Below are 25,376 nucleotides of genomic sequence, written 5' to 3'. Positions count from 1 at the left end.
CTGTGAGGGTAGATATTAAGGACTAAAAAAAGCTGTTTTGCTTTTGGTTTTGGAGGTGCTTTTAGATGCAGCAAGAACAGGAAAGATGAGACCCTCTGTTGGAAGCAGACAATATAACATTAGTGATACAATAATAGATAACGTTTATATAGTGTTTTATCTGACACTAAGATTTGCAAATATCTTTACCTATATTAACTCATATAAGTCTGCCAACAACTGTGTGAGGTTACTACTCTTCTATAATTGTCTTCATTTTACAGATGAGGAAATCAATGCTCAAAATGGTTAAAGAACTATTATACAAAATGTGAAAATCGTGATTCATGCTTAGGTCTACCTGACTTCCTAATCCACTGTTCATTTTGCTTCTCTCTTTCCCATCAAGGAAAATGGGAGTCTTGAAGGGAAAGATAGACTATATATCCATAAGAGAGAATTAGTCAAAGATACATAAAGAGATAATGAGAGAATACCCAGTCATTTGAGTTTGAGTCTCCTAAACTGGACCCCGCCCCCCACTGCAGAGTGCTAAAGAGTTCATAGATGTGATTGCTGACATGTTTCAGCTTAGTATTAGGAAGAGTGACTTAATAAAAGAAATTTGAGATGTGCAAGTTTAGAGAATCCATCCCACATGTTCAGATGGACTATTTGTACCCAACATTAGTGACTTAATAAAAGAAATATAAGATGTGCAAATTTAGAGAATCCATCCCAAAAGTTCAGATGGACTATTTGTGCTCAACCTATGGTAGAATGTTCAGAGCTCATGTTACTCTAATAGCCACAGTCAGACACACACTGTAACTTGAATCTAACATAGTGATGTATTTTAGTCCTCTTCAAGAAAAAAGGACAAGAACTAACTCTAACTCATCATTGTATATATTGTTCTTCTGGTTCTATTTGTCCCAGTCTTTCTCAGTTCTGAACGCCTCATTTTCAACAATTCCTTCTTGCTGTTCAGTCATTTTTCAATCATTTCTGATTTCTTGTGTTTTGAGGTTTTTCTTGGCAGAGACACTAGAATGTTTTGTCATTTTCATCTGCAGCTCATTTTACAGATGAGGAAAGTGAAACAGTTAAGTGACTTGCCCAAGGTCACACAACTAGTTTTTAAAATGTCTGAGGCCAGATTTGAACTCAGGAAGATGAATCTTCCTGATTCAAGGCATGGCATTCTATTCACTTAGCTACCTAGTTGTCCCTCATCATTTCTTATTGCATAACATAGTGTGATATCAATACACCACTTTTCCAAGTAATACACCACTTTTCCACGTGATTCTCTAGTCCTGGAACAAGCTCTTTGTTTTCGAGTTTTTGTTATAAAAAGCGCTATGATAGATGTTTTATATAAATAGCATTTATATAGTGCATTTCAGGATTACAAAGTGCTTTGCAAGCATTTTCTCATTTGATTCTCATAACAACCTTTGTAGGTGCTATTATTATTCTCATTTTGCAGATGAGAAACCTTAGGTACACAGAGGTTAAATGACTTTCCCAGGGTTACACTTCTAGGAATTATCTGAGATTAGATTTAAACTTAAATCTTCCTGACTCTTGGTCTGTCACTATCTACTTATTTTTTTTTTTTTTTATACAGAAGGGTCATTCTCTCTGGTTTGACCTTCTTCCCTCAGATGTTTTTCACACATGCTCTCTGTGTATTTGTCTGTGCCTGTGTATCTGTGTGTGTGTGTGTGTGTGTGTGTGTGTGTGTGTGTGTGTGTGTGTGTGTGTGTGTGCATGTAGGGAAAAGAGACAAAAAGGGGAGAAACAAAGGAAGGGGAAAGGTAAGGGGGAGGGAGGGAGGGCGAGAGAGAGAGAGAGAGAGAGAGAGAGAGAGAGAGAGAGAGAGAGAGAGAGAGAGAGAGGATCCATTGTGGATTAGATCTGTTTATATAAATTTATATATGATATAATTACATATTATTATTTTCAGCATATTATATCATATCATCATTTAGATGTAATCACTTGAATACGAGGGAAGTTAGATTCATAATTTGTCTTTCTTAGACAACAGCATTTCTGGAAGTATTTCCAATCTATGTTGAATATTGATAGCTGTGAAGGGACATTTATTTGTAGCTGATTGTCCCTCCCACTGAACAACTTCCATAATACCTCTATCCATCGATCAGTGCAATTGACAGCTTTACACTTGGGAAGTTTGCAAACATGTTGTAATTTTAGCTATTCTTGTCCCTCAGCTTTTTATGAGTCCTTGGGAAAACATTTTTTGCTTAGTCAAAACTTATTTGATGTTGCTGAACAGTTTAAAAAACAAGCCCCATAGCCCACATGGAGTTACAAAGTGTTTTTTGTGCTCTCCAGTCATGATTCACAAAGATGATGGGTCTATGGAGAGGGAAGATTAAAGTCATCATATTTCTGAAATTCTGGAGCAGTCTTGACCCAGAGTCTCAGCAGACCTATACTACAGGGGTCATTCAGAGGCCTTCAAGTAGGGATTTTTTTTTTTTCTACTTGGTAGAAACTCTGACCCCTGGACTCTGATCTGCTGGTCAAGAGCCAAGATTTGTGTAACCCCAAAGAAGGAAAAATAATCACTTCAGTACCCTCTCTTTCCCCTCATCCTGCATAATGATGAGGAGAATTTAGAATGTTACTTAAAACTTAGGAATTAGTTTTCATACCTTAGGTGCTTTGCCCCTTTGGAATCTTTCTATTTACTAGCTGTGTGACTGGGAGAAAGTCACTTAACCTCTTTAAGTCTCAGTTTCCCCATCTGTGAAATGGAGAATAATAATATTTATGCTGCCTACCTTATAGAGCTATGAGGAATGCATTTTTAAACCTTTAACAACTATATGTATAAAAGTCAATTCAATTAATTTCAACAAGCATTTATTGAGTGCTTAATGTTTTCCAGGTCCTTATCTAAACCCTGGGGAGAGTGTTATTGTTGTTATTAGTATTATTATTAAGTGATTTATTCATTTAGTCAGTATGGATTGTTTAATGTTTGTCAAATTTCTGGAACTCTTCCAATTTTCTTTCTTAAAGAAAAAAAAATCAACATTGATTTCCCATGATCTGTTCCTGGGAGCCACTCTTCACTTATAGAAAGACCTCCAAGCTATGGCTTCCTTGAAATCATTGCCCAGAGAGGATGGCTATGCAGTACCTCCAGCCAAAGTCATATTGTAGTTGAAATTTATCTTCTCTGTTCCCTTATTATGCATTATTATTACTGTCTGAGCTCTCTTCTATTGTGAAATCCTTCTCCCCAGCATCTAGCTAATACCCTCAGTTTACTTTTCTATTTTCCTAGCTATCCTTACCAGATTTGGCATGCCATCTAGACCTGTTTTCTCAAGAAGTGACCCATAACCTGAGCATTTTATACAATCCCTATCAAAAATATATCAAAACTTGGGTTTTCAGTGTCCCGTTTTCTCTAGGACCTATTAAATAATCAACAAATCAAGTTTATAAACCATTGGAACTATTAAATTCATGACTAGGAATGACTAAATATCTTTTATTCTCTCTCAGTTCATAGCATCAATATTTAGAGGTAGAAAGGACTTCTTTGTTGCCTATTCTAACTCTGTATTATTATTCACATGATAAAAACATTTTCCAAATTAATTTGCTCAAACTCATATTGTGGTAGAATCAAGATTTGAAACCAGCTCTTTGGATTCCAAACCCACAACTCTTTTTCTTGTAGTCAGAAGCTTCCTAGAACAACTGTATTTGAACAATGCCTTAATTCAAAGTAGAGTGCTGTGGGTAGTTCAGTAACCACAACAGGACCACTGGAGGAATTAGTTCTGTGTAAAGCACCTTTTTTGGTATTACTCATTTCACTGATGTCACCCTTTCTTTTAATTTATGGATGTTGTTTTTCTTGCATTTTCAGTGAATAAGGGAGAGAAGGGAGAAAGAAGAGAATTCAGAACAGAAAAGAAAATGAAATCTAAATTAAAAAAAGAATAACAACAGCAACCCAGGGCTACTGACTAAATGGCAACAAATCTACATGGCTAATTCTAATTTTCTCTTTGCTAACTGATCTAGGACTACATTTCTCCATCAGAATTGGGGTTAACTATAATTGCCACTATGTAACCCTGAAAATTTTTGAAAAGTGCTTTTATTAATAACAGTAGCTAACGTTAGTGCTTTTATGATTCAGAAACATCTTTGTAGATGTTATTACATCAACCTTGTAAGGTGGATGCTATTATCCTTATTTTTTATGACAACAGAGGATATAAGACTCACCCACAGTCATATAGCAAAAAAAAGTTTCTGAAGTATGACTTGTACCCAGGTCTCCCTAGTAACCTTATAGTGGATAAGGCAATGGACCAGGAATCAGAAAAGTTGGGGTGTTTGTGTGTGTGTGTGTGTGTGTGTGTGTGTGTGTGTGTGTGTGTGTGTGTCCTCTGCCTTTAGCCACTTAATAGATGTGTGACCTCAGGCAAGTTACCTAAATTCTCTAGTCCCCAAGATATCCTCATCTGTAAAATAAATTTGATGATCTCTAAGCTATGTCTTGAAAGTCAGCAATTTTCTATAGCCTCTTTTATATGCATTAGTTATCACAGATAAAAATTTACCTTAGTGCTCAAAAAAGGTCCTTGGGGACAGCTAAATGACACAGTGGACTGAGCACTAGGTTTGTAGTCTGGAAGATTTGAGTTCAAATCTAGCCTCAGACACTTTCTTCCTGAGTGACCCTAGGCATGTCCCCTAATCTCAGTTACCTTAAATAAAAAAGATCCTTAATGTCATCAACATCTTTGTTTCTTTGCCAATTTAGATTATATCCCCTCAGTGTCTTCTTAGATAATTGCAGAAACTGCTTATAAAAGGGGTGAGAGTTTGGGGGAGAGGAAGGAATCATCTAGGAATTGCCTTCCTGGTGATAAACCTCTCTCTCCTGAGCCAGGGCAGATTCTTTCTTGCACAAGGGCTTTGGAGTCTATGACCAGACCTGTGGTTCAGTTTTTCTACCTTGGAAATAATAAGTGGGAGAAGATCATTACCTTGGAGATGTGGAGAAGGGATATTAAAGGTTATGTAATCATAGGATGAGAGGATTAAAGATCCAGAGCTAGAAAGGACTTTAGGGATCCATAGATTGAGGCTCCCCCCATCTCATTTTGGAAATGAGAAAACTAAGTCCCAGAGAAGCAAAGTGTCTTTCCTAGAGTCACAAAGATAGTAAATGGCAGTCAAGATTAGAACTCAGGTGCTTTGGGTTCAACCTCCTTACTTTATAGATGAAGAAGCTGAGGGATAGAAAGGTGAGTGAGTGAATGAATGAATGAATGAATGGGTGGATGAAAATACATATAAAGTGCTTATAATATACTGTACTAAGCAATGGGGAAAGACAAAGAAAACAGCCAAATAGCACCTACCCTTAATGAGTTACATTCTAAAAAAAAGAAAACAATGCATAAAGGAAGGTGCTAGGAAAGAAGTGTGCTTTCTTCTGGGACATATGGGGATGATGAATGTCCATCAATTAGTAAGCATTTATTAGGAGCCTACTATGTGACAGCTAGTAGTTCAGTGGATAGAGTCTGGAGTCAGGAAGATCTGAATTCAAATCCAACCTCAGATACTTACTAGCTGGGTGACTCTGGGCAAGTCATTTAACCCTATCTGCCTCAGTTTCCTTATCTGTAAAATGAGCTAGAGAAGTAAATGCCAAACCACTCCAATATTGTTGCCAAAAAAACCCCAAAAAGGGGTCATAAAGAGACAGATACAACTGAAAAAAAAGACTGAACAGCAACAACTCTGGGCCAGGACCTGTGCTAAACTCTGGGATTACAAAAATAGGTAAAACGACAGTCCCTGACTTCAAGGAACTCACAATCTAATGGAGACAACATGAAAACAAATGTGTATTAGCAATCTATGTAAAGGACAAATAGAACATAATCAATAGTAGGAAGTCACTGGAATTAAGTGTAATTGATTGACATTCACTTTTCAGAAATGGTCATATTTGTTTGGGTATTGGAGTACTGTTCCTAGAGATAGTGGAGGACATGTACAGTGTCCAGAGAACAACGTGTCTGGGTAGGAGTAGAAATGGTGACATCTCAGCATTCAGTATTCAGATTGTGAATGGAGGCTAAAAAATGGGAATGAAGTCTTCAGATATGCTGAAGGTGTTCATTGTTTGGTTTTTTGATCTTTTCTTGGCAAAGATATTGGAGTGGTTTGCCATTTCTTTCTTCAACTAATTTTACAGATTAGGAAACTGAGGCAAGCAGGGTGAAAGTAATTTGCCCAGGGTCATATAGATAGGATTATCTATATCACTGAGGGGATATAATCTAAATTGGCAAAAGAAACGAAGATGCTGATGAAATCAAGGATCTTTTTTTTTTTTTGAGGCAACTGAGTTTAAGTGACATGCCTAGGGTCACTTAGCTAGAAAGTGTCTGATGCTAGATTTGAACTCAAATCTTCCTGACTCCAAACCCAGTGTCCTGTCCACTGTGCCATTTAGCTGTCCCCAAGACTTTATGTCTAAGGTCCCATAGGGAGTAAATAGAGAAGGTGGACTTTGAATTCAGTTCATTTAAATGTAAATTTCCCCTGGAAAATATCAGGATCTGGTAGTTCTTAATGATTTACAAAACCCTCCATGCACATTATCTTATTTGATGCCCACAAAAATCAGATAACTGCAGATAACATTTGACCTCATTTTATAAATAAGGAAACCGAGGCTCTGAAAAATTATGTACCTAAAGTCAAATAAATGGAGCAGCCAGAACTTGAACCCAGATCTTCTGGTTCCAAGCATAAGACAACCCATTTCCTATACTATGCTTGATGTGACTGTATCAGGCAGTAAAGAAAGCTAACTCTAATCTTGTTTTGTCTCGTTTTTTTTTTCCCACCATGGAAAAACTCTTTCTAATTTTCTCATACTATTATAGTACCCAGTCCTTTCCTGACATGAAATATAGGAGGAGACTCAGAATCATTCCCAAAGTAATTTAGATTTTTTTTTGTAATTTTTTTTTTAATTAACAACCTTTGCACACCCCCTAGTGGCTTTGTGGAATCCTACTTGAACTTTCTGGTCACTCTTGGAGGCTGATCTGGCATCATACTTTGATAGATCTACCCATAGCTTGTGATAACTCCACATTAAATTCCTCTCTGCCTAATACTCCACCATTAAAAATTTATTCCTTTTGGGTTAAGACTTGAGGACTAAATTCTTTTTTTTCCCTTTTTAATTTTTTTTCCAATTTTTTCACTTTTTACTAAAGTTTTGAGTTTTAAATTATATCCCTTTATCCATCCATCATCCATCCCTCCCTTATTCCATTCCTGAGGAGTTAAACAATCAGATATAGTTTATATACGTGGAATTATGTAAAACAATTTAAAGTGCAGATGGTAGACAGAGACAGACAGACAAACACAGAAACAGAGACAGACAGAGACAGATAGACAGAAAGAAGGGAAAATGAAGGGGGACGCAGGAGGTAATGGAGGAGGAGAGGAAGAGAGAGGGGAAGATGGAAAAAAAAGAGGATGAGTCATAAAGACTGAAGGAAGACAGACTGGTAGACTAGGGGGAGATGGAAAAAAAAAGAGAAGGAAAGACTGAATAGACAAGCAGAGACAGAAAGGGGATGAAGCAGATAGTACAATGCAGTAAAAAGATTAATGGTTTGAATCAGAAGCTCTGGCTTCAAATCCTGCCAACATCACCTTGGACAAATTTCACTTCTATAAGACTACATTTCCCGATTTTTAAAATTAGGGGTTGAAATAAGGATCTCTAAGGTCCTTTCCAGTTCTAAATCCTTTCAATCTACATCAGCTTGTGCATACATAATATGTCAATAAACACATACCTACATGAAGTATACTTACATGTTATACATTATCAAAAGTCATTCACCAACAAACTCAGTGTTGGAGTGACCTTAGTCAAGTCACTCCCTGTCTATTAAAATGAGAGCATTGTATTAGATGACTTCTAAAGTTCCTTCCAACTCTGAATCTATGGTTCCTATGAACTCATTTGAGTCTCAGTTTCTTGGATCATACAATGAGAAGAAAAACATCTACCAGAAAGAATTATTGTCAAGCTATCTTTGTGGAATATCTCCACTTTGCATCTGTTACCATGCCTGAAGGACAGACCTCCCAGGATAAACTCATCATTTCTAAACTCAACACCATTTTGCTAACTAAATCTTGACCTTTAGCCTCCTCTCCCCTCTGACTGGAGGGAGGAAGACCAAACACCTCCCAGTGCCTCCCCTTATAGAGGACACAAACTGAACTCAGCTGAGTCCACTTTGCCTCTGCAGCTCTTCTTTGTTTGAAGTCCTAGAAACAACATGCCCCTGTGCAAGGGTGCCCCTGAGTATTTCATTCCTTCACCTTCCCACCTTGCTTTCTGCTTTTTGTTTTGTTCTGTCTCCTTTCAATTGGAAGCTTGTTGGAGGCAGGAATTATCATTCTTTTTATTAATTGTATAATTAACCAGTATCTAGTATGTCATAGGCAGTTACAAAAATGTTTACTGGCTTGGATTGGATTTATTGGAATAAGACCTGAATTTAGATTCAAAGGGTTGAATTGATCTGGGTTCATATCCTGACTCTCCTAACCAAAACTGAGTTTGTGAACTGGACAACTGAACTATGCAACTTTTTTCCTTTTTGTGCCTCAATTTTCTCATCTGTAGAAAGTGAGGATTTTTGTTACTGACTTCTGAGTTTCTTTCTATTTCTAAATTTAAGATACTATGACTAAATGATTCCAGTTCTAAGATATAGAACCACATTAATATAAATTTATTATTATCATTATTATCATCAACATTATTATTATTATCATTATCATTATATCTTTTTGTGTCACAATTTTGCCTGAAACTAAGCTTTACTTGATTACAAAAAGTTTATGGGGAACATCGGAGTCAAGAAACCCACAGATCAATTTTGCTGGCTCTGGTTCATTTCACTGATTCTCTGCAGCAAGTACTTTGGTGAGAAAACTTTTCTCCACTTGTTCTGAATCAGGATGGTATAATACTGTGTGCTTCCATTGTCTTAAATGTGAATCCTCCTTCCTTTTCCTGTATCTTTGCAACCTCCCTCCTGCCTCTCTGGGGTCCTCTAGGTCATAGTCACTGCTTTCAGATGGACCCACCAGACTGGGAAGGAAACATTCCTGGTGTTTCTAAATCTCATAGAGAACAATAGCTTGTAGATAGCTCATACAAAACCTGAACAAACAAGATCTGTCCTGTCTTTTCCATAAAACTGTTTTGTTTTTTTTTCGGTCCTATGTGGTTCCCACCACCTCAAGCCTAAGCTAGGCTTCTCCCTGATGTTTTCTTAAACTGCTCAACTCCTATTTCTTGCCTATTTCCTTCAATCTTTTACAAAGTCTTAAAGTACTTCCCTGGTTTTTTACACCTTAGTTTCCCTTAATGCAGAGATACTACTTCCTAAGCAGGTCAGGGGTTCAGTGAATAGAGTGGCTGTGCTTCTGATTTCTAATCCTGTCTCAAATATGTACTGGCTATATGACACCAAGCAAGCCACTTAACTCTCTCAGCCTTGATTTATTTATTTGTAAAAGGGAAATAATAATTGATTTTGCAATTATGTGTTGTGAGGGTTAAATGAGTGATTTGGAAACCCTCAAATTTTATATAAATGATAGCTGTTACCCTGATTTCTCCTTTTTTTTCTTCATTGCTTTCTCTTCCCCATGACTCTCAAGTAATTTTGGATTGATGTAACAACCCCACCATTTTCTCTGATGAGTTGATGTGAATTTTTCTGCTTGGCTTGGGATCAGAGGTGGACCAGAAGAGTAGGGACTTTTAAAGAAAGCAAATAGGGGGCGGCTAGGTGGCACAGTGGATAGAGCACCAGCCTTGCAGTCAGGAGTACCTGGGTTCAAATCTGGCCTCAAACACTTAATAATTACCTAGCCGTGTGGCCTTGGGCAAGCTACTTAACCCCATTGCCTTGAAAAAAATATAAAAAAAAAAACACAGAGAAGAGAGGGGCATGGCATTTAGAATGAAGGAAACCCTCTTGGCATTTAACTCAAGCCATTTACTCTTTACTAGCAAGGTCACAGCTCTGGGGATGAGATAGATCCAGGCTTGGGTGATGAAATGATATGAAGTATAGGTCAGCCCAGAAAGCTATAATTGGGACTAATAGTAGCAAGTCCAGTGGGATTGGAGGCCAGTGCAAGGAAAGTTGGATTCAAAACCCTAATGTATAGGGCTCCTGAGACAAAACAAAGTGATTCTGAGTGATTTCTACCATGTGGGAGTAATGGTTATCCTAATGTTCTGACTGTCTATATCCTTGCCAGCCCAGGTTTGGGGGGCTGGAAAGGATGCTGAGGTTGAGATAAAAGTTTGTTCTTGAGAGAACAAGGTAAATACAAGCTGACCTTCATTGATTTACTATTCTCTCTTTATTAATCTAATTATTTTTTTCTAATGATTCAAGGAGGCTCAAATAATTAGGAAACAGTAGGAATCCGGACAATGAGAAGGAATTTCACTAAATTGACTATTGAGCTCATTGATAATCTACATCAACCCTTAGACTAAAAAAGGGGGGAGTCAATACTCTCAGTGAAGGGGCAAAGTCAAGAAGAGAGTAGCAACTGAATCACTGAGAGTCTGAGTCTCCCTCAGCCTGGTGGATACCTAGAGGGCCCTGATACACCTGTCAAGCTACCTGAGTACTTGATTAATAAAATTTGTTCTGTTCCTCACTGCTGAACAGGAGATGGAGAGAGGTGGGCCTAAGGGGTGAGGGGGGCGTGCAGAGGTGGGGAGAGAGAAAATTAAATGGATTCAGATTGGCTCCATTGACTGGAGAGTAGTTTTTCATTATTTGATGGCAGCTTGGCAGTGATTCATCAATGCAGGCTTCTAAGATACTCTACTGACCCCAAGCTTCTCTTATATATTCATCCTCCTTGAGGGCAGGGACTGTTTTTAGTTTTTATATCCTTTGCGCCTGACACAGTGACATGCCAGAACAGAAGTTTAATAAAAACATGGTGACTCGTTGAGGTCTCAGTCATGTAAACGGGGGGAAGAAGAGAGGGCTTTGATATACTTTTATTTCTCCCTTCCTTCTTTTCCTTCTTTTCTTTCATCCTCCCTCCCTTCCTTCTTTTCATCTTTCTTTCCTTCTTTTCAATAGCCTTTTTTCCCTTGTCTTTCTTTTCCAATCTTTATTTCCTACTTTCCTTACTAGAACCTCATTTCTTGTGGCTCTAGAGCATGGTTGTCCAACCTTTAGAAAATCCCATTAAAAGGGCAGTTGGGTGGTGCAATGGATAGAGTACCAAGGCTGGAGTCAGGAGGACCAGAGTTCAAATCTGCTTTCAGATACTTGTTCCTTAATAGCTATGTGATCTTGGGCAAGTCACTTAATACTGTTGTGTTACCAGAAAGAAAGAAAGAAAGAGCCAAAAATCCCATCCAGAAGCTCAGATTTTGATGTCAACTAATAGAATTATAGTAGAAGAAATTGAAGCTCATGGCAATGTAAAAAATTGGGTCCCACTTGGGATAGGGATGAGACAAGTTGCTATCATACAAATCATCTTTTCCTTGAGTGCAACCTATCTTAGAGGAACTTATAGTATTTCTAAATATTCATTAATAAGTTGGGATGCCAGAGGTAGTATGTTAATAGGAAGGAAGAGGCAAGAAAGGAGGAAGGGAAGAGCATTAAAGTCAAACTTCAAGAGACAACATAATATATAGGAAAGAGTCCTTCATAAACAAGTTCCCATCTACCTTTCCAGTTTTGTTTCAAATTACTTGTCTTCATGTACTTCATGTACTACTTCTTCCAGCAAAATAAAACTCGTTTTTTATTAGATAATCATTTTTAATGAACAAAAATTATTTTCCCTTCCTCTCACTGCCCCCATTCCACTGGGGGGGGGGAGAAAATTAAAATTCATGAAACAAATATGCATAGTTGGATAACCATTGGTTATTCATTTGTTGTTGTTTAGTCAATTAGTCATGTCTAACTCTGTGACCCCATGAATTTTTTTTTGTCCATGGTGTTTTCTTGGCAAGGATACTGGAGTGGATTGCCATTTCCTTCTCCAGTATGTCCCCATTTAACAGATGAGGGATTGAGACTTATTTGTCTTTTATGTGGGCTAAGTGACTTCCCCAGGGTCACACAGTAAGAGTCTAAGGATAGATTTGAGTTCAGATCTTCCTGACTCCAAACTAGTCCTCTATCCACTGTACTACCTTGCAGTTCCTAAATTCCCACATTGACCATGTTCAAATGACCATGTTCAAAAAGTACATTTTCTCTCTTTATCTTGTTTCCATTACCCTTCTTTCAGGTGGTAGTTAGTATTCTTTATCATCAGTCCTCTGGAACAATGGTTGGTCACTGAATTGATTTTTCTTAAATCTTTCAAAATTGTTAAGACCCTTTAGCATTCCGTACCTGTCACTGTACCATAAAGCCTGGAATTAATTCCTTCTCACCTCCATCTGTTAGAATCCTTAATTTCCTTTTAGGCTTTAACTCAGGGCCACCCCTATGCAAAGTTCCTTGATTTTCCCCTCATCTGAATTTGTCAGTGCTCTTTCCTGAAAATTACTTTGTATTTACATTAAAATGTTTTTGTTATGTTTCTAAGCATTAATTAAACTAAAAGCCAAGATCTGTTTGCCTGTTCCCAGTAGAATGTTAAGGACAGAGTTTTAAGAGCAAAGAATGATTCACTTTGCCTTTGTGTCACCAACTTAGCCTCAAATACAAAGTAGGCAAGCAGTGGGAAAAGAAAACTAGATTAGGTGTGAGAGGTCACGAATCTTATCTTACTTGAGTAAATTAAGCTCAGTTTCTTCATATCCTGGCTGGCTCAGGTTCTTTATTGAATTGGATCTCTAAGGTCCCTTTTAATTGATAAATTTTTATTGTTGAATTCATATACTGTTTATTCACAAGAAGACTACTAATGAATAAACCAAGGGAGAAAGATTAATTTGAAAGTTGAAAAAGTCGTTAACTATTTTCAGCAGTGTTTAATCTGTCAAATTCTCATGAAATATACTTTGTCTCTAAATCTTATATGTGTGTATTTTTGTGTGGAGGCTTTTACCTGGCACCTCTGACCAGTGGTCAGAGCACTGATCTTGTAGTCAAGAAGATATGAATTCAAATCCTATCTTATACCTTTACTTGGTAAAAGTCTGATAATACCAACAACTTCCTCATAATGTTCTGAAGTCCAAATGAGATTATATATGCAAAATGCTTTGCAAATCTTAAAGCGTTTACATAAATGATACTATTATCATTGTTGTTATATATTATAATAATATTACTTTAACGTATTATATATTATGTTATTAATATTAAAATTCTAATTATATATTATTTTGTACTGGTGAAAATCAATCTGTTTATTAAAAAATCACTTCAGAAATCACTCAATAGTTGATGACATATATATATATATACATATATTATATATATATATATATGGCTTAAAATGATGATATGAAAATCTTAAAATTCATATTGAAAAGTCTTTGGTTTTCCTTTGTGAAATTAATCTTAGGCCATTGCAAATGTTTCAGGACCATGGACACTACCTTCTGCCCAACACATCAGAGTTTCATTGGCTGCTTGGACCTCTGCTTCTCTCCTACAGGGTCAATCAATCAACATTGCTGGGTTCTATCATAGATGTTCAGTAGATGAAGAGATATGAGATCACCAGCACTAGATACTTTTGGAATCTGATCTGTTGCTTTTCCTACTTAATAATGGTATCTGCTGGGAAATGCTAATTGCAACAATTAAATAAGGATGTGAATGAAATATTGCTTATGAACCCTGTTAGCTAATATCTAATTTCACATAAGAAATAATTTTGTTCAACCCTAGTATGGTGACTGGTTTTTATTAAGTCTGTTAATAATAATTTGACATCATATGTCCAAATCTCCAACACCTAACCAAAGAGAAATTGGCTCACAAATATTAAATAACTATTACTGCATAGTGGCTAGAGAGTTGAGCCTGAAGTCAGGAAGCCTCATCTTCCTAAATTCAAGTCTGGCATCAGATACTTACTAGCTGTGTGACCCTGGGCAAATCACTTAACCCTGTTTAGTTTCCTTATGGGATCAAGAAGAGTCAGATATTACTGAAAGTGATTGAATACAAAAAGTGTTTTAGGTCCTCTGCTTCCCAATATTGTTTCATTTGAACACTCTACAATCCAATGTGAAACTAATATATCAGTACTTCTCACCTCCATGCCTTTGTCCTGGTGGGTTCCCTATACCAGGAATTTACTCTTTTCTTACTTCATGTTTCAGTATCTTTAGCTTTTTTCAAAGCAAAATTCATGTTTCTTCCCTCAAGTTCTAGTTTTTCTTTTTTTTAATAATCTGTATTTTTGCACATTACATGGCTAAGTCAGAAGAATACAAGTTCCATGATGTCAAGAAATGTCTAAATATAGTTTAGGCTGCGTGGACTAGGATTGGATTCAGATTTCTATCTCTGACACATACAAGGCAATTCACTTAGTTCCTCTATACTTCAACAAATTGCTTCAACATCTTCTAAAATGATAAATGGGTCGATATCTGTTTTGGTGGAGAAGTACCTCTACTGAAATTTTCTTATACTTATGAATTCACAAATACTTCATAAATATCTCTCTCTCTCTCTCTCTCTCTCTCTCTCTCTCTCTCTATATATATATATATATATATATATATATATATATATGTATATGTATATATACATATATATATATATATATACCCACATATGAATTTAAGAAGTATCTTTGTGATAATAAGTTGTATAAACTTTTGCACACTGAAATGAGAAAGAGAACAGTTTCTAAAATAACAACAGCATCATAAAATCAGACAATTTTGAAAATATTCTGATCACTGCAATCACTAACCACAATTCTAGAATACTAATGATAGCAGGGTATTTGTGAACTAAAAATATAGGGGGAGAGACACAGTTTTAGACATGGCCAGTGTGAGAATTTGTTTTCTTTGACTCTGTTTGACTTTACTGGCTCCAAGGTTTTCTTTTTCTTTTATCTTTTTTTAATGTAGGAGGAATGGGAAAGAGGGAAAATTCAGTGATTGTCAATTGAAAATCATAAAGATGTTAAAATTAATGTAAGAGAAGTCTTTCAACAACAAAGTAACAAATAGTATGGTGCAGTGAGAAGAGGAACAGATTCTCAAGAGTTAAATTTAAATGTCACAAGTTTCAGAAAATATTTGTTCAATTGAATTGAATTAGATGACTCTAGCTCTAAATGGTTGTCTGAAGCATACAATGAAATTTTGAGGCATTTTCTAATCATGTGGGATTCTTTGTGCCCCATTTGGCCATCTTCTTCTTCAGCTTGTTTTACAGATAAGAAAACTGAGGTAAATGAGATAAAGTGATTTGCCCAGGGTCATATGGCTAGTAAGTATCTGAGAATGGATTTGAACTCAGAAACATGAGTCTTCCTGACTCCAGACTCAGCACTCTATCCATTATCCCACCTTGCTACTCTATACAATTAATAGAGAAGGACTATTCTAAAGTCATTTTAGAGTCATATTTAGAATCACATTTTTTTTAAATCTAAGGAAATGCATTGTAGAAAAATGTAAAACTTTTAAAGTACAAAGATGAATTTTGAAGGGAGCACAAAAAATAGTTAATTTCTATTACTTTTTTACAAATTATATTGCTATAATAGTTCCAATCAAAATGTGTAAAATGGTTCTGATTCCAGTGTTTTATTTGTAGGCTTATTCTATGATTTATTTACTTGTAATTTTTGAGAGTGTCAATAATAATGATTTTTTTTAATAACCCCTGTCATGGTCTGAAATAATGCACTTGTTTCCTTTACATCTCTACTAGGGGATAACCTCAGAATAAATAATAAGAAATAAGGCATTAAACAGGTGGTGGGTGATTAAGATTAAAATAAGATTCAGACCTCTTTCCCTAGCTGTCTGTTATTTCTACTTCATCCATGCTTTGTTTTTCAACTAAAATCAAAGTGGGCAGTAGAAAAATATCAACATAAGAATCATTTTCTTTTTTCTTTCTTTTTTCTAACTGGGAGAAGAAAACATTTGCTTTCTGGCATAAGGAACAAATTTATCTGACAACTCAACAGCATAGTTATTAATTACATTTTCCAGCTAAGCTATCTTTTAGCAACCCAGTTGCCCCCCTTTTGGAACATCTAAGCAAAGAACTCCCATGACCACTAAGGAAGGAAGGAAGGAAGACCCATTATAAGGAAGACTCAGAAACCAGTCATTATCCACAGCCAGATATCAGAATTTGGTGGCTCCCTAATATACTTACCCCTATAAATGTAATAGATAAAATGTAAATGTAAGTGATTTTTTTATTCTTAGTATATGGATTCTCAAGAGTTAAATTCATCTGGAAATCATCAAGTTGTCCATTTGAACCAAGGTGTTCTCTAGAGGCTGGGTTAGCAATTGGGGCAGGCCTGATATTATGGCTGATTGCCTTTCAGTCATGTACCATTTATCATTCAGACTACCTTGAATAAATCAGCATCATTTATATTCTCCTTATGATCTCATTTTTCTGCCCACACCCCTAATCTGATTTTATTTTTAAACCATTTATGGAACTTGGTTTTCCTCATTTATTTCTGTTCCTTGTTTCCTATAAAATACAAGATCTTATTGGCGCCAGATGTTCTGTGGTCAGTCAGGGGCATAATATAGCAGCTGTGGTGGAATGGAAAGATTCTCACCTCCAAAGTCAGAGAACTTGTGTTCAGATCTCAGCTTGAATATTTACTCTATGAAGTATAGCAAGTCATAAGTTCTCAAGCCTCATCTATAAAACAAAGGGGTAACCTGAATGACCCGAGGTCCTTTTCATTTCAAATCTATGATTAAATGTTATTCAATTTCTGACCAGAGAACTAAGGGTTTTCTTGACCTTTTTTTCCCCACTTCAGATAACAATTTGAAGATAGACTTCTTTTGTGCTAGATCATAAATGTCATCTTTCCTTGGAAAAATATCATAGAAACATGAATTTGGAGCTGGCAGGGATCTTAGAGGTCTTCTAATCCAACCCCCTCATTTTACAGATGAGGAAACTGAGGTCCAGAGACATTAAGTGATTTGCCCAAGAACAACATAGGTAGTGCAGAGGCAAGATCTGAACCTAGATTCTCTGATTCCAAAGTCTGTACTCTTTCCATTATATTGCACTTACAGCCTGTTTGGTGGAGGCGTTTGTGGCTGTTATGATTCATTTCCTTCCACAACTAAAAAACAGATGGTCATATTTTCAAAGATACAAAAATAACATAAAATTTAAAATAATCAAAATGAAATTAATGACCATTCCAGAAAAGTCCCTTGATATTTGTTATGGGATTATAGGAAATATGTAGAAAATCTGCTCCTGGAAAAACATGAGGTAAACAGGTCATTTCAAATAATGTAAATAAAATTTGTTAAACAAGCATTGTGGTTACAACAATATAAATTCTACCCTGAAAAATCTTATACTCTACCGAATGGGTAATACACAAGCACAGATAAATACAATGCATTCAAAGGAATTTGGGGAGCACAAAGATCCAGAACAACAGAAAAGGCCTCATAGAAAGGAGCCTGTGGTTAAGTCTTGAAATGCCAATTAGACAAAAGTGAAGAGGAAATACAGTGGCAGGCATGGGCATACTCTGGGCAACATCATGGAGGTAGAAAATCAAGTGTTGGGGAGTAGGTGGAACAGCAAATAGACTATTTGGAAGGTGGAGTACATGATTGGGAATAATGTCTAATAAGTTTTGAAGATTAGTCTAGAGCCAGATTGTAAAGGGCTTTAAATCTTAAAACTCCAAAAAGATGAATTTTTATTTTATCCTAAAAGAAATAGGGAACTACTGAAGCTTCTTGAGCAGAAGAGTGGCATGGTCAGACCTGTGCTTTATTTAGAACTCTTACTTTGGCAGCTATGTGGAAGTTGGATTGGAATGAGATTCAGAGACAAATTAGGAGGCTGTTCTAACAGTCTATGCAGGAGATTGTGAGGATTTGAGTCAGGTTGGTGCATGAGTAGAGATAAGAAGATATATGTGAGAAATGTGAAGGTAGAATTGACATTTGTTGGATATGGGGAAGGAGTGTTGAATAGGTGTGAAGGGTCAAGGGTGACTCCTGGGTAGTACTTCTGAGTGATGGAAGAATGTGGAAATCCAGACAGGAAAAAGGGAAGTAAGGAGGAAAGATGGGTTTAGTAAGGCAATGAGTTCTCTTTTGGTCTTACTGAGTTTGAAATGGAGTATGGAGATGTCTACAGTTCATTAACTAATCAATAAACATGTATTAAAGATCTCTATGTAACTGGTACTGTTTTGGAAATTGGAAATTTCAAGGACACAAACAAAATAATCTCTGACCTCAAAGAACTTTGCCTTCCATATTACACATACCTCTGCTTACTCCATCATCCATCTACTACTTTCTTTTAACAGTTCCAATGGCCACAGTATAAGAAATGGATCAAGAAAGAGAATGACTAACTAAATATGGCTCTTTTCAGATCTCTTTTGACTCTTTGCTCATAGATTTGATTAGTGCAACAACTCCTTGCATATGGTGGACACTTAAACAAATTCTAGTTTGAATTATGGGAAACCACTTATCTTCCAAGGCAGCCCATTCCATCTCCATAAGAATCCCCCTTGACAAAATCTCATTGAGTTTATCCATCCATTGCTTGAAGATCTTCAATAAATTGAATTGACCCACCCATTCTCAAAAGTAATTTGGGATTTATACTAAGGCAACTTACTAAACTAGATATCTACACCTTTATGTATATTTACGTAATCATGAATATTTGAATAAGTATAGACACATAAACATTTATATGTCTATGCAAATGTACACACATATTTGAATATATATATATATTTATATATATATATAAACATGTGTATAGATTGTGTACATATAAAAATATATTTACTTGTACACACACACATTTTGACCCAACAGTACTGGGTCTTTTGCAATAGCTAAAAACTGGAAACAATGAGATAAGGAGAAACTGAATAAATTGTGTCAAAGATTATTATTGTGCCATAAGAATTACCAATATGAAGAAAACGGAGAAATTTTGGAAAATTTCAATGAGCTAATGCTGAAGAAAGCCAGAAGAGCCCAAGGAAAAACTCTACAAATTAAGCATAAGGAAAACAACTTTGAAAAACATCAGGACCAATCTTGACTATGGAGGAGTTAGATGAAGCTTCTTTCTACCTTCTCATCTGGGTGGTGGTAAATTCATGATCAATGTGATTTGTTTTGTACAGCTTTATTTCTCTGTTCTTGGGAAGTAGAAAAGGGAAGGGGGAAGGTAAGTGGAATTCACTGATAAATAGTTATGTAAAGAAAAAGGTAAAATCTTCAGTACAATTTTAAAAGAACAACAAACAAACAAAATCTAAAACAGCCAGAGAGCTATGAAATTTACCCCCACAAGGACCTATAAAAAGATTTGCAGTTACAAGGAGTTCATTACTCTATGAGGCAGTCAGGTTCACATTTGAACAGCTGTAGGTGTTAGGAAATTTCTGTTTACCTCAAACTTAAGTCTCTACAAAAATCACAATTTCCACCTGGGCCTCCTTTTTTTCTTTTGAAAAATGAAGGAATATTCTATGATACTTTCTTTTTTTAAACAATCTATAAGTGGTGATTGCCCAAAATCATCCAAGGTTGCCTAGCAAATTAATATTTATATATGTGTGTGTATTTTGGGAGTTAGGGAGTCCTGTTTATCCTTCAAGATTTGAATTGATCTTTTAAAAAAACATACACCAAGAAAAGATATTGTAAAATTATAGCCTTAGTTCTGGGCTAGACTTCACAAGACTGGTTTGTTTTGGTGTGCTTTGCTTTCGTTTAAGTGGCGAGGAGGAGTTGGAGATGCCCCTCCAGCAAAAGGGGGAATTTGTAGAAACTGCATGTTGACTGGGCAACCATACTACATGAACAGCAAACTGTGAAGACAGGTTAGGCAAAGATAAGTATAGACAAAGGCCCATATTTTCAATCTCAAGATTTTACCTTAGTAAGATTGCTGAAGATAGGAAGACCTGAGTTCAATTTGACCTCAGACACTTACTAGCAGTGTGATCTCATCTGCAAAATGGGGATAATAATTGTACCTACCTTACAGATTGATGTGAAAATAAAATGAAATATTTGTAAAGCACCTAACAAAGAGTTTGATAAATAGTGGATGCTTAAGAAATACTTGTTCCCTTCCCCTCCCCTTCCTCCCCCAACCCTTGTTTCCTCCTCTATAAAATAAGGATACTATCATCTACTTCTCATAATAGTTGCCCGTACAAAAGGAGATAATATTTGTGAAGCACGATGCAACCTTAAAGCACTATATAAAAGTTTGTTAACAATAATAATAATCATTATTATTATAGTTATCCATTCTTCAAGACTGTATTCATTCTCCATTTTCTATTCATTCTTTCTTCACTTGTACATGTCTTTTATACATCTAAGTAGGCAAATGAGTTCCTGAGCAGCCACAATACTCATTTTAGTCACTTTCCCCTTCTTCCCTTCATTGAAAATGATTTCAGAATTTCCTTCTTTAAAACTTCCCACACCTCCTGGGATGACTTTCCTGTAGAATGTCAGTCTGAGGGATCCTGCCTGGCCCTTCTCTGAACCCCCAATAGTTTCTGCCACTATTAACCCAGATCTTGGATAAATTGCTTATTTCTCTCTGGGTCTTATTGGTTTAGAATAAAACATCTTATGTTCTTTAGTTTCATACCTCCCTTTATGTCTGGTAAAATCTATATATATATATATATATATATCCCTTCTCAGAATAATGGGGGTTTGGGGGAGGAGGTGTCTTTTTTTTTTTTAACTGAAGGAAATTATAAATAGTTGAAGGTTAATAAAAATAAAGATCTAATTTTTTTCCATCCAAATTCATAAATGTCCTTGCAATCTCTTGGGAGTTTGTGGACCCTGGAATAAGAGGTCTTAGATTAGAAGAATGTTGATCCAAAGGAACAAAGGGTTCTTGAGTCCAGTGTTTATATTTTACAGGTTTGATAACAGAAAATCAGGTGAATCATCTAATTGGAGGGGCTTCAAGTGTCTTTCCAACTCTACATTCTCTGGGAGTCTCAAATAGAACATTTTATTATTCATACAAGTAGCTTTTTCTTAAATATTGCTGAATCATTCCCAATATTGACCTTTAAAACTCCTACAAATTTAGAGAAAGACTTTCTCTTTTCTTTACATTCTTCTGAGATTAACTTGGTCTTAACACTCCCAGCAGCTTCTCCCCCAGTTCCTGGCTCTGACTTTATTCTTAGCATAATAAAGTCAGACATTACTCCTGCATGGAAACCCACTCTCATCTCTTCCCCAATTACAGGAAACACACATATGTATACGTGTGTGTGTGTGTGTGTGTGTGTGTGTGTGTGTGTGTGTGTGTGTTTCCCGCAGAATGGGGCAACTATGTCAACTCCCTCCAAAACACCCTATGTACTTAAAGTATATTGAAACCACAGCTCTCTGGTGACATTACTTACTGACTTCTGGAAGTATATATTGCAAAAATCCTATTTTAACTTAGGTACAAATGAATTTGTAAAGTCACTTAAAAATAGGATTTTAATTTATTTTAACCCCCTTATTTTGTATTTAGAATCAAAAGGGAAAGTGATTAGTTATAAATGTTTGATGAATTTTATAGATAGACATGACTGGGGACATGGAACACAGAGGAATGATGTAAGGACCTGAGCTTGGTTACCTAGGGACCTATTGAGCTACCCCATCAGCTTTGACCAACTTTGAGATCAAGAAACTTTGAACCTCTCTGGGATTCTTCTCACTCCTCCTCAACATGCTAATATGAATGGGGAATTAGGATCAGGGATGGCAAGTTCAGGATTGGTGAGTAATTCAGTGTGAATTGCTGGAGGATGAAGTGAATAGTGTCTGAAGGCTGTGTCTGAAGTTAGGAAGACCTGAGTTCAAGTTTGACCTAAGACAATTCTAAGTGGATGATCCTGGGCAAGTCACTTAATCTATTTGCCTCAGGTTCTTCAGATATAAAGTAAAAGTAATAATAGCATCTACCTGGAAGGGTTGTGAAGAGCCGATGAGATAATATTTGCATAATATTTTGTATGTTTGTATAGTATAAAATATAAAAATATATTTTAAAGTATCATGTTTATGAAACAGTATACTAAGTTCTTTTTAAATATCTCATTTGATCCTCACATCAACCCTGGGAGGTAGATGTTATTATCCCCATTTTACAGTTGAAGAAACTGAGGCAAACTGAGGTAAAGTAACTTGCTCAGAGTGACAAAGATCTGAACATAGATTAACATAGTATCCAAAATCAGTTTGAACACAGGTCTTTCCTGATTTTAAATCCAGGGCATGATCCCATGGTTCTAAAATTTCTTTTTTTCACAAGAAAGCTATTCTCTACTTGATCTTACCTCCTAAATGTCTAATTAATATAGAAATGTCATTTATTCTCTCATATGTCCTCCCAATTAAAGTATAAAGTAGTTTTTCTTTCTTTACTCAGAGTAGTTTGGAACATTGCATGAAAGGTGAATATTTATCTTTCTGAGTTTTTTTTTTTCCTTTTTCTCAAATTCAGGTTGGTCCATTCAGGTCCTGGAAAAGGATCACTGCAGGCTGGGGTGGATCTGTCCTTTGCGACTCGGACTGGCACCAGGCAAGGTATTGAAACCCATCTCTTCAGAGCTGAGACCAGCAGAGACCTCTCCCAGTGGACAAGAAACATTGTCCAGGGTTGTCACAACTCAGCAGAACTCATAACTGAAATCACCACCTGTGAGTATTACTGGCCAGGCCCTTCTCATTTTAGAAATTATTATCATTATCACCACCATCTTCACCATTATTATCATCATCAACATCATCATCATCATCATCATCATCATCATCATCATCATCATCATCATCATCATCATCATCATTACTGGAACTGTGATCTCCCTTGGTCTAGGGAACTGGTGTCCTGAAACGGAGACCTCCTTTACCAAAACAGATCAGAACCTAGATTGCTGAGAGGTTGGAAAGCAGAACTTTTTACACTATATTAAACCAATTAGATTCAGACCAAGTCAGCATTTATTAAGCAACTAGAAAGTGCTAGGTGACCTCATAGTGGACCTGGAGTTAGGAAGACTCATCATTCAGAGTGCCCCGGACACTGACCCTTGGCAAGTCTTTTCACCCTGTTTGCCTCAATTTCCTTAATTGTAAAATGAGCTGGAGAAGGCAATATTTAGTATTTGTGTCAATAGAACCATAAGACAAGTTAGACATTATTGAAAAATGACTGAGCAACAAAGTGCTCTAACATGCCCATTTTCTAGATGAGGGTAATGAAACCTAGAAAAGTTCTGTATTTGGAATCTGAAGACCTGGGTTCATATCCTGACTCTGTTACCATGTTTGATCTTGGGCAAGTCATCCTCCTTGCAGGTTCTTCCTATGTCAAATTAAGATTTTGAGGTTAAAGGACCTGTAAAGTCCACTCCATCTGTGAGTTGAATAGACAAGCTCGTTTCCAAGGCAGGTCTCTCCCATCTCTAAAATTTTATGATACTACTATAAACACCTTAGTTTAAATTAGCTTATCACCTATTTTCCAGTATCCTTCAGAGTAAGAAACATGTAAAAGGGAGATGTTGATAACTGTTTCTGTAGAAGGAAAGGAATGAGGAAAATCTCAAATAAAGGTTAGGGCAAATCTGGATCATGCTTTCTCACTGAAGATCAGTTTCCACACCCTTCCCCTAAAAAAAAGGGGATTCCTCCAGAATCTCTTATTTAGACTTAAAATTCTTCCCTCCATCTTTCCATAGCCTTTGTAAACAAAGGTGAAATTAGCTATTTGGCAAAATTTCAGCTAATATATTATTGGGATAGAAAATAAGTGTGTGTGTGTGTGTGTGTGTGTGTGTGTGTGTGTGTGTGTGTGTGTGTGTGTGTGTGTGGGGGGGAGGTTGATGCTTGCAATTACCATGAAACTAGTTAGTGCCTCTCATTCCCTTACCCCATCCCTGACAAAACAACAGCAAAGCATTATCTGCCATCTCTGTTAAAAACCTTTTGTGATTCTCTTTCAGCTTTTCATTTATGATGCTGTTTTGTGTCAGAGCACACATGCATGTGCATGCAAACACACACACACACACACACACACACACACACACACACACACACACACACCAACCACAACAACAACCCAAGGTTTCAAAATGTGAGCTGGTAGAAGCTTATGTCACCTGAATCTTTAAGTATCAGAAAATTGTGTTTCATCACAGAAGCCCAGACTCTCTTAGCTACCAGAAGTGCCATGATGAATAGAAGGAGATGAAGATACCTAATGGGACCCTATTTAGTTTGTCCTCAACAACTTGTAAAAAAATCTTTCCTCTCCTCCCCAACTCAATTTTAAATGTCACAAGCAAGAAGAATAATTCTGTTGTTACCTTACAGAACTTGTCAGTGGGAGATCAAGAACTAAAGTAATTTGCTTTTCAAGTAATAAAGAGAACTTGGCATATTTCAAGGAATGAAGGTTTATAAAATGTTTTTCAATATAGCAACAGAGTGAGCATGGACAGAACACTGACTTTGGTGTGTGAGAGAACCTGGGTTCAAATCTGGTCTCGGACACCAGCATCCTCACTTCCCAGGGTTGGCAGTTTGCCATCTATAAATTGAGGGTTTTGCTCCCACGGTTCTGTCCTTGAAGTCTATGATTCTGTGAAGTTGGGCAACTTCTGGTCTGGATCTGTGACTTGATTGGTGTTAAGAATTCTAGTATGAGTGGTAAATATTAGCAACTCCTCTGTAACTTTGGATAGCTCTCTGGGGCACTGAATGGTGAAGTGATGTGCCCATTGTCACAGCCAGTGTTTGTCAGTGACAATACTTGAACCCAGGTCTTCCTGACTCCAAAGTTGGTTTGCTTATCCACTATACCACACTTCCTCTTGAAAGGAAAGGAGAAAAGGAGGGAGGGAGAGAACAAATTTCTCATCGCATACATCATGTTTTTTTCCCCCCAAGTATCTAGATATTTAAAACTGACAGTCCTATCTAAGAGTAGTTTGAGATATCATCACCCACTTCTGAGATATGGGGCCAAGTTTTTATTCTCTTTTTGCCAGCCCAAAGCCAGCCTCTC

General features: G+C 36.5%; 1 protein-coding gene across 1 annotated transcript in view; it reads left to right on the top strand.

The window, feature by feature from the left end:
• SNTB1 (syntrophin beta 1) overlaps positions 1 to 25,376 on the top strand; it is a 320,793-nt gene that overhangs the window by 279,710 nt on the left and 15,707 nt on the right. Inside the window, exon 5 of the mRNA XM_074201491.1 lies at positions 22,809 to 23,005. Within this exon, the coding sequence (XP_074057592.1) occupies positions 22,809 to 23,005 (197 nt within the window). The remainder of the gene's footprint in view (positions 1 to 22,808; positions 23,006 to 25,376) is intronic.

This window comes from Macrotis lagotis, chromosome X (genome assembly GCF_037893015.1).
Source record: "Macrotis lagotis isolate mMagLag1 chromosome X, bilby.v1.9.chrom.fasta, whole genome shotgun sequence".
Taxonomy (NCBI): domain Eukaryota; kingdom Metazoa; phylum Chordata; class Mammalia; order Peramelemorphia; family Peramelidae; genus Macrotis; species Macrotis lagotis.
This window is presented reverse-complemented; position numbering and strand designations above follow the sequence as displayed.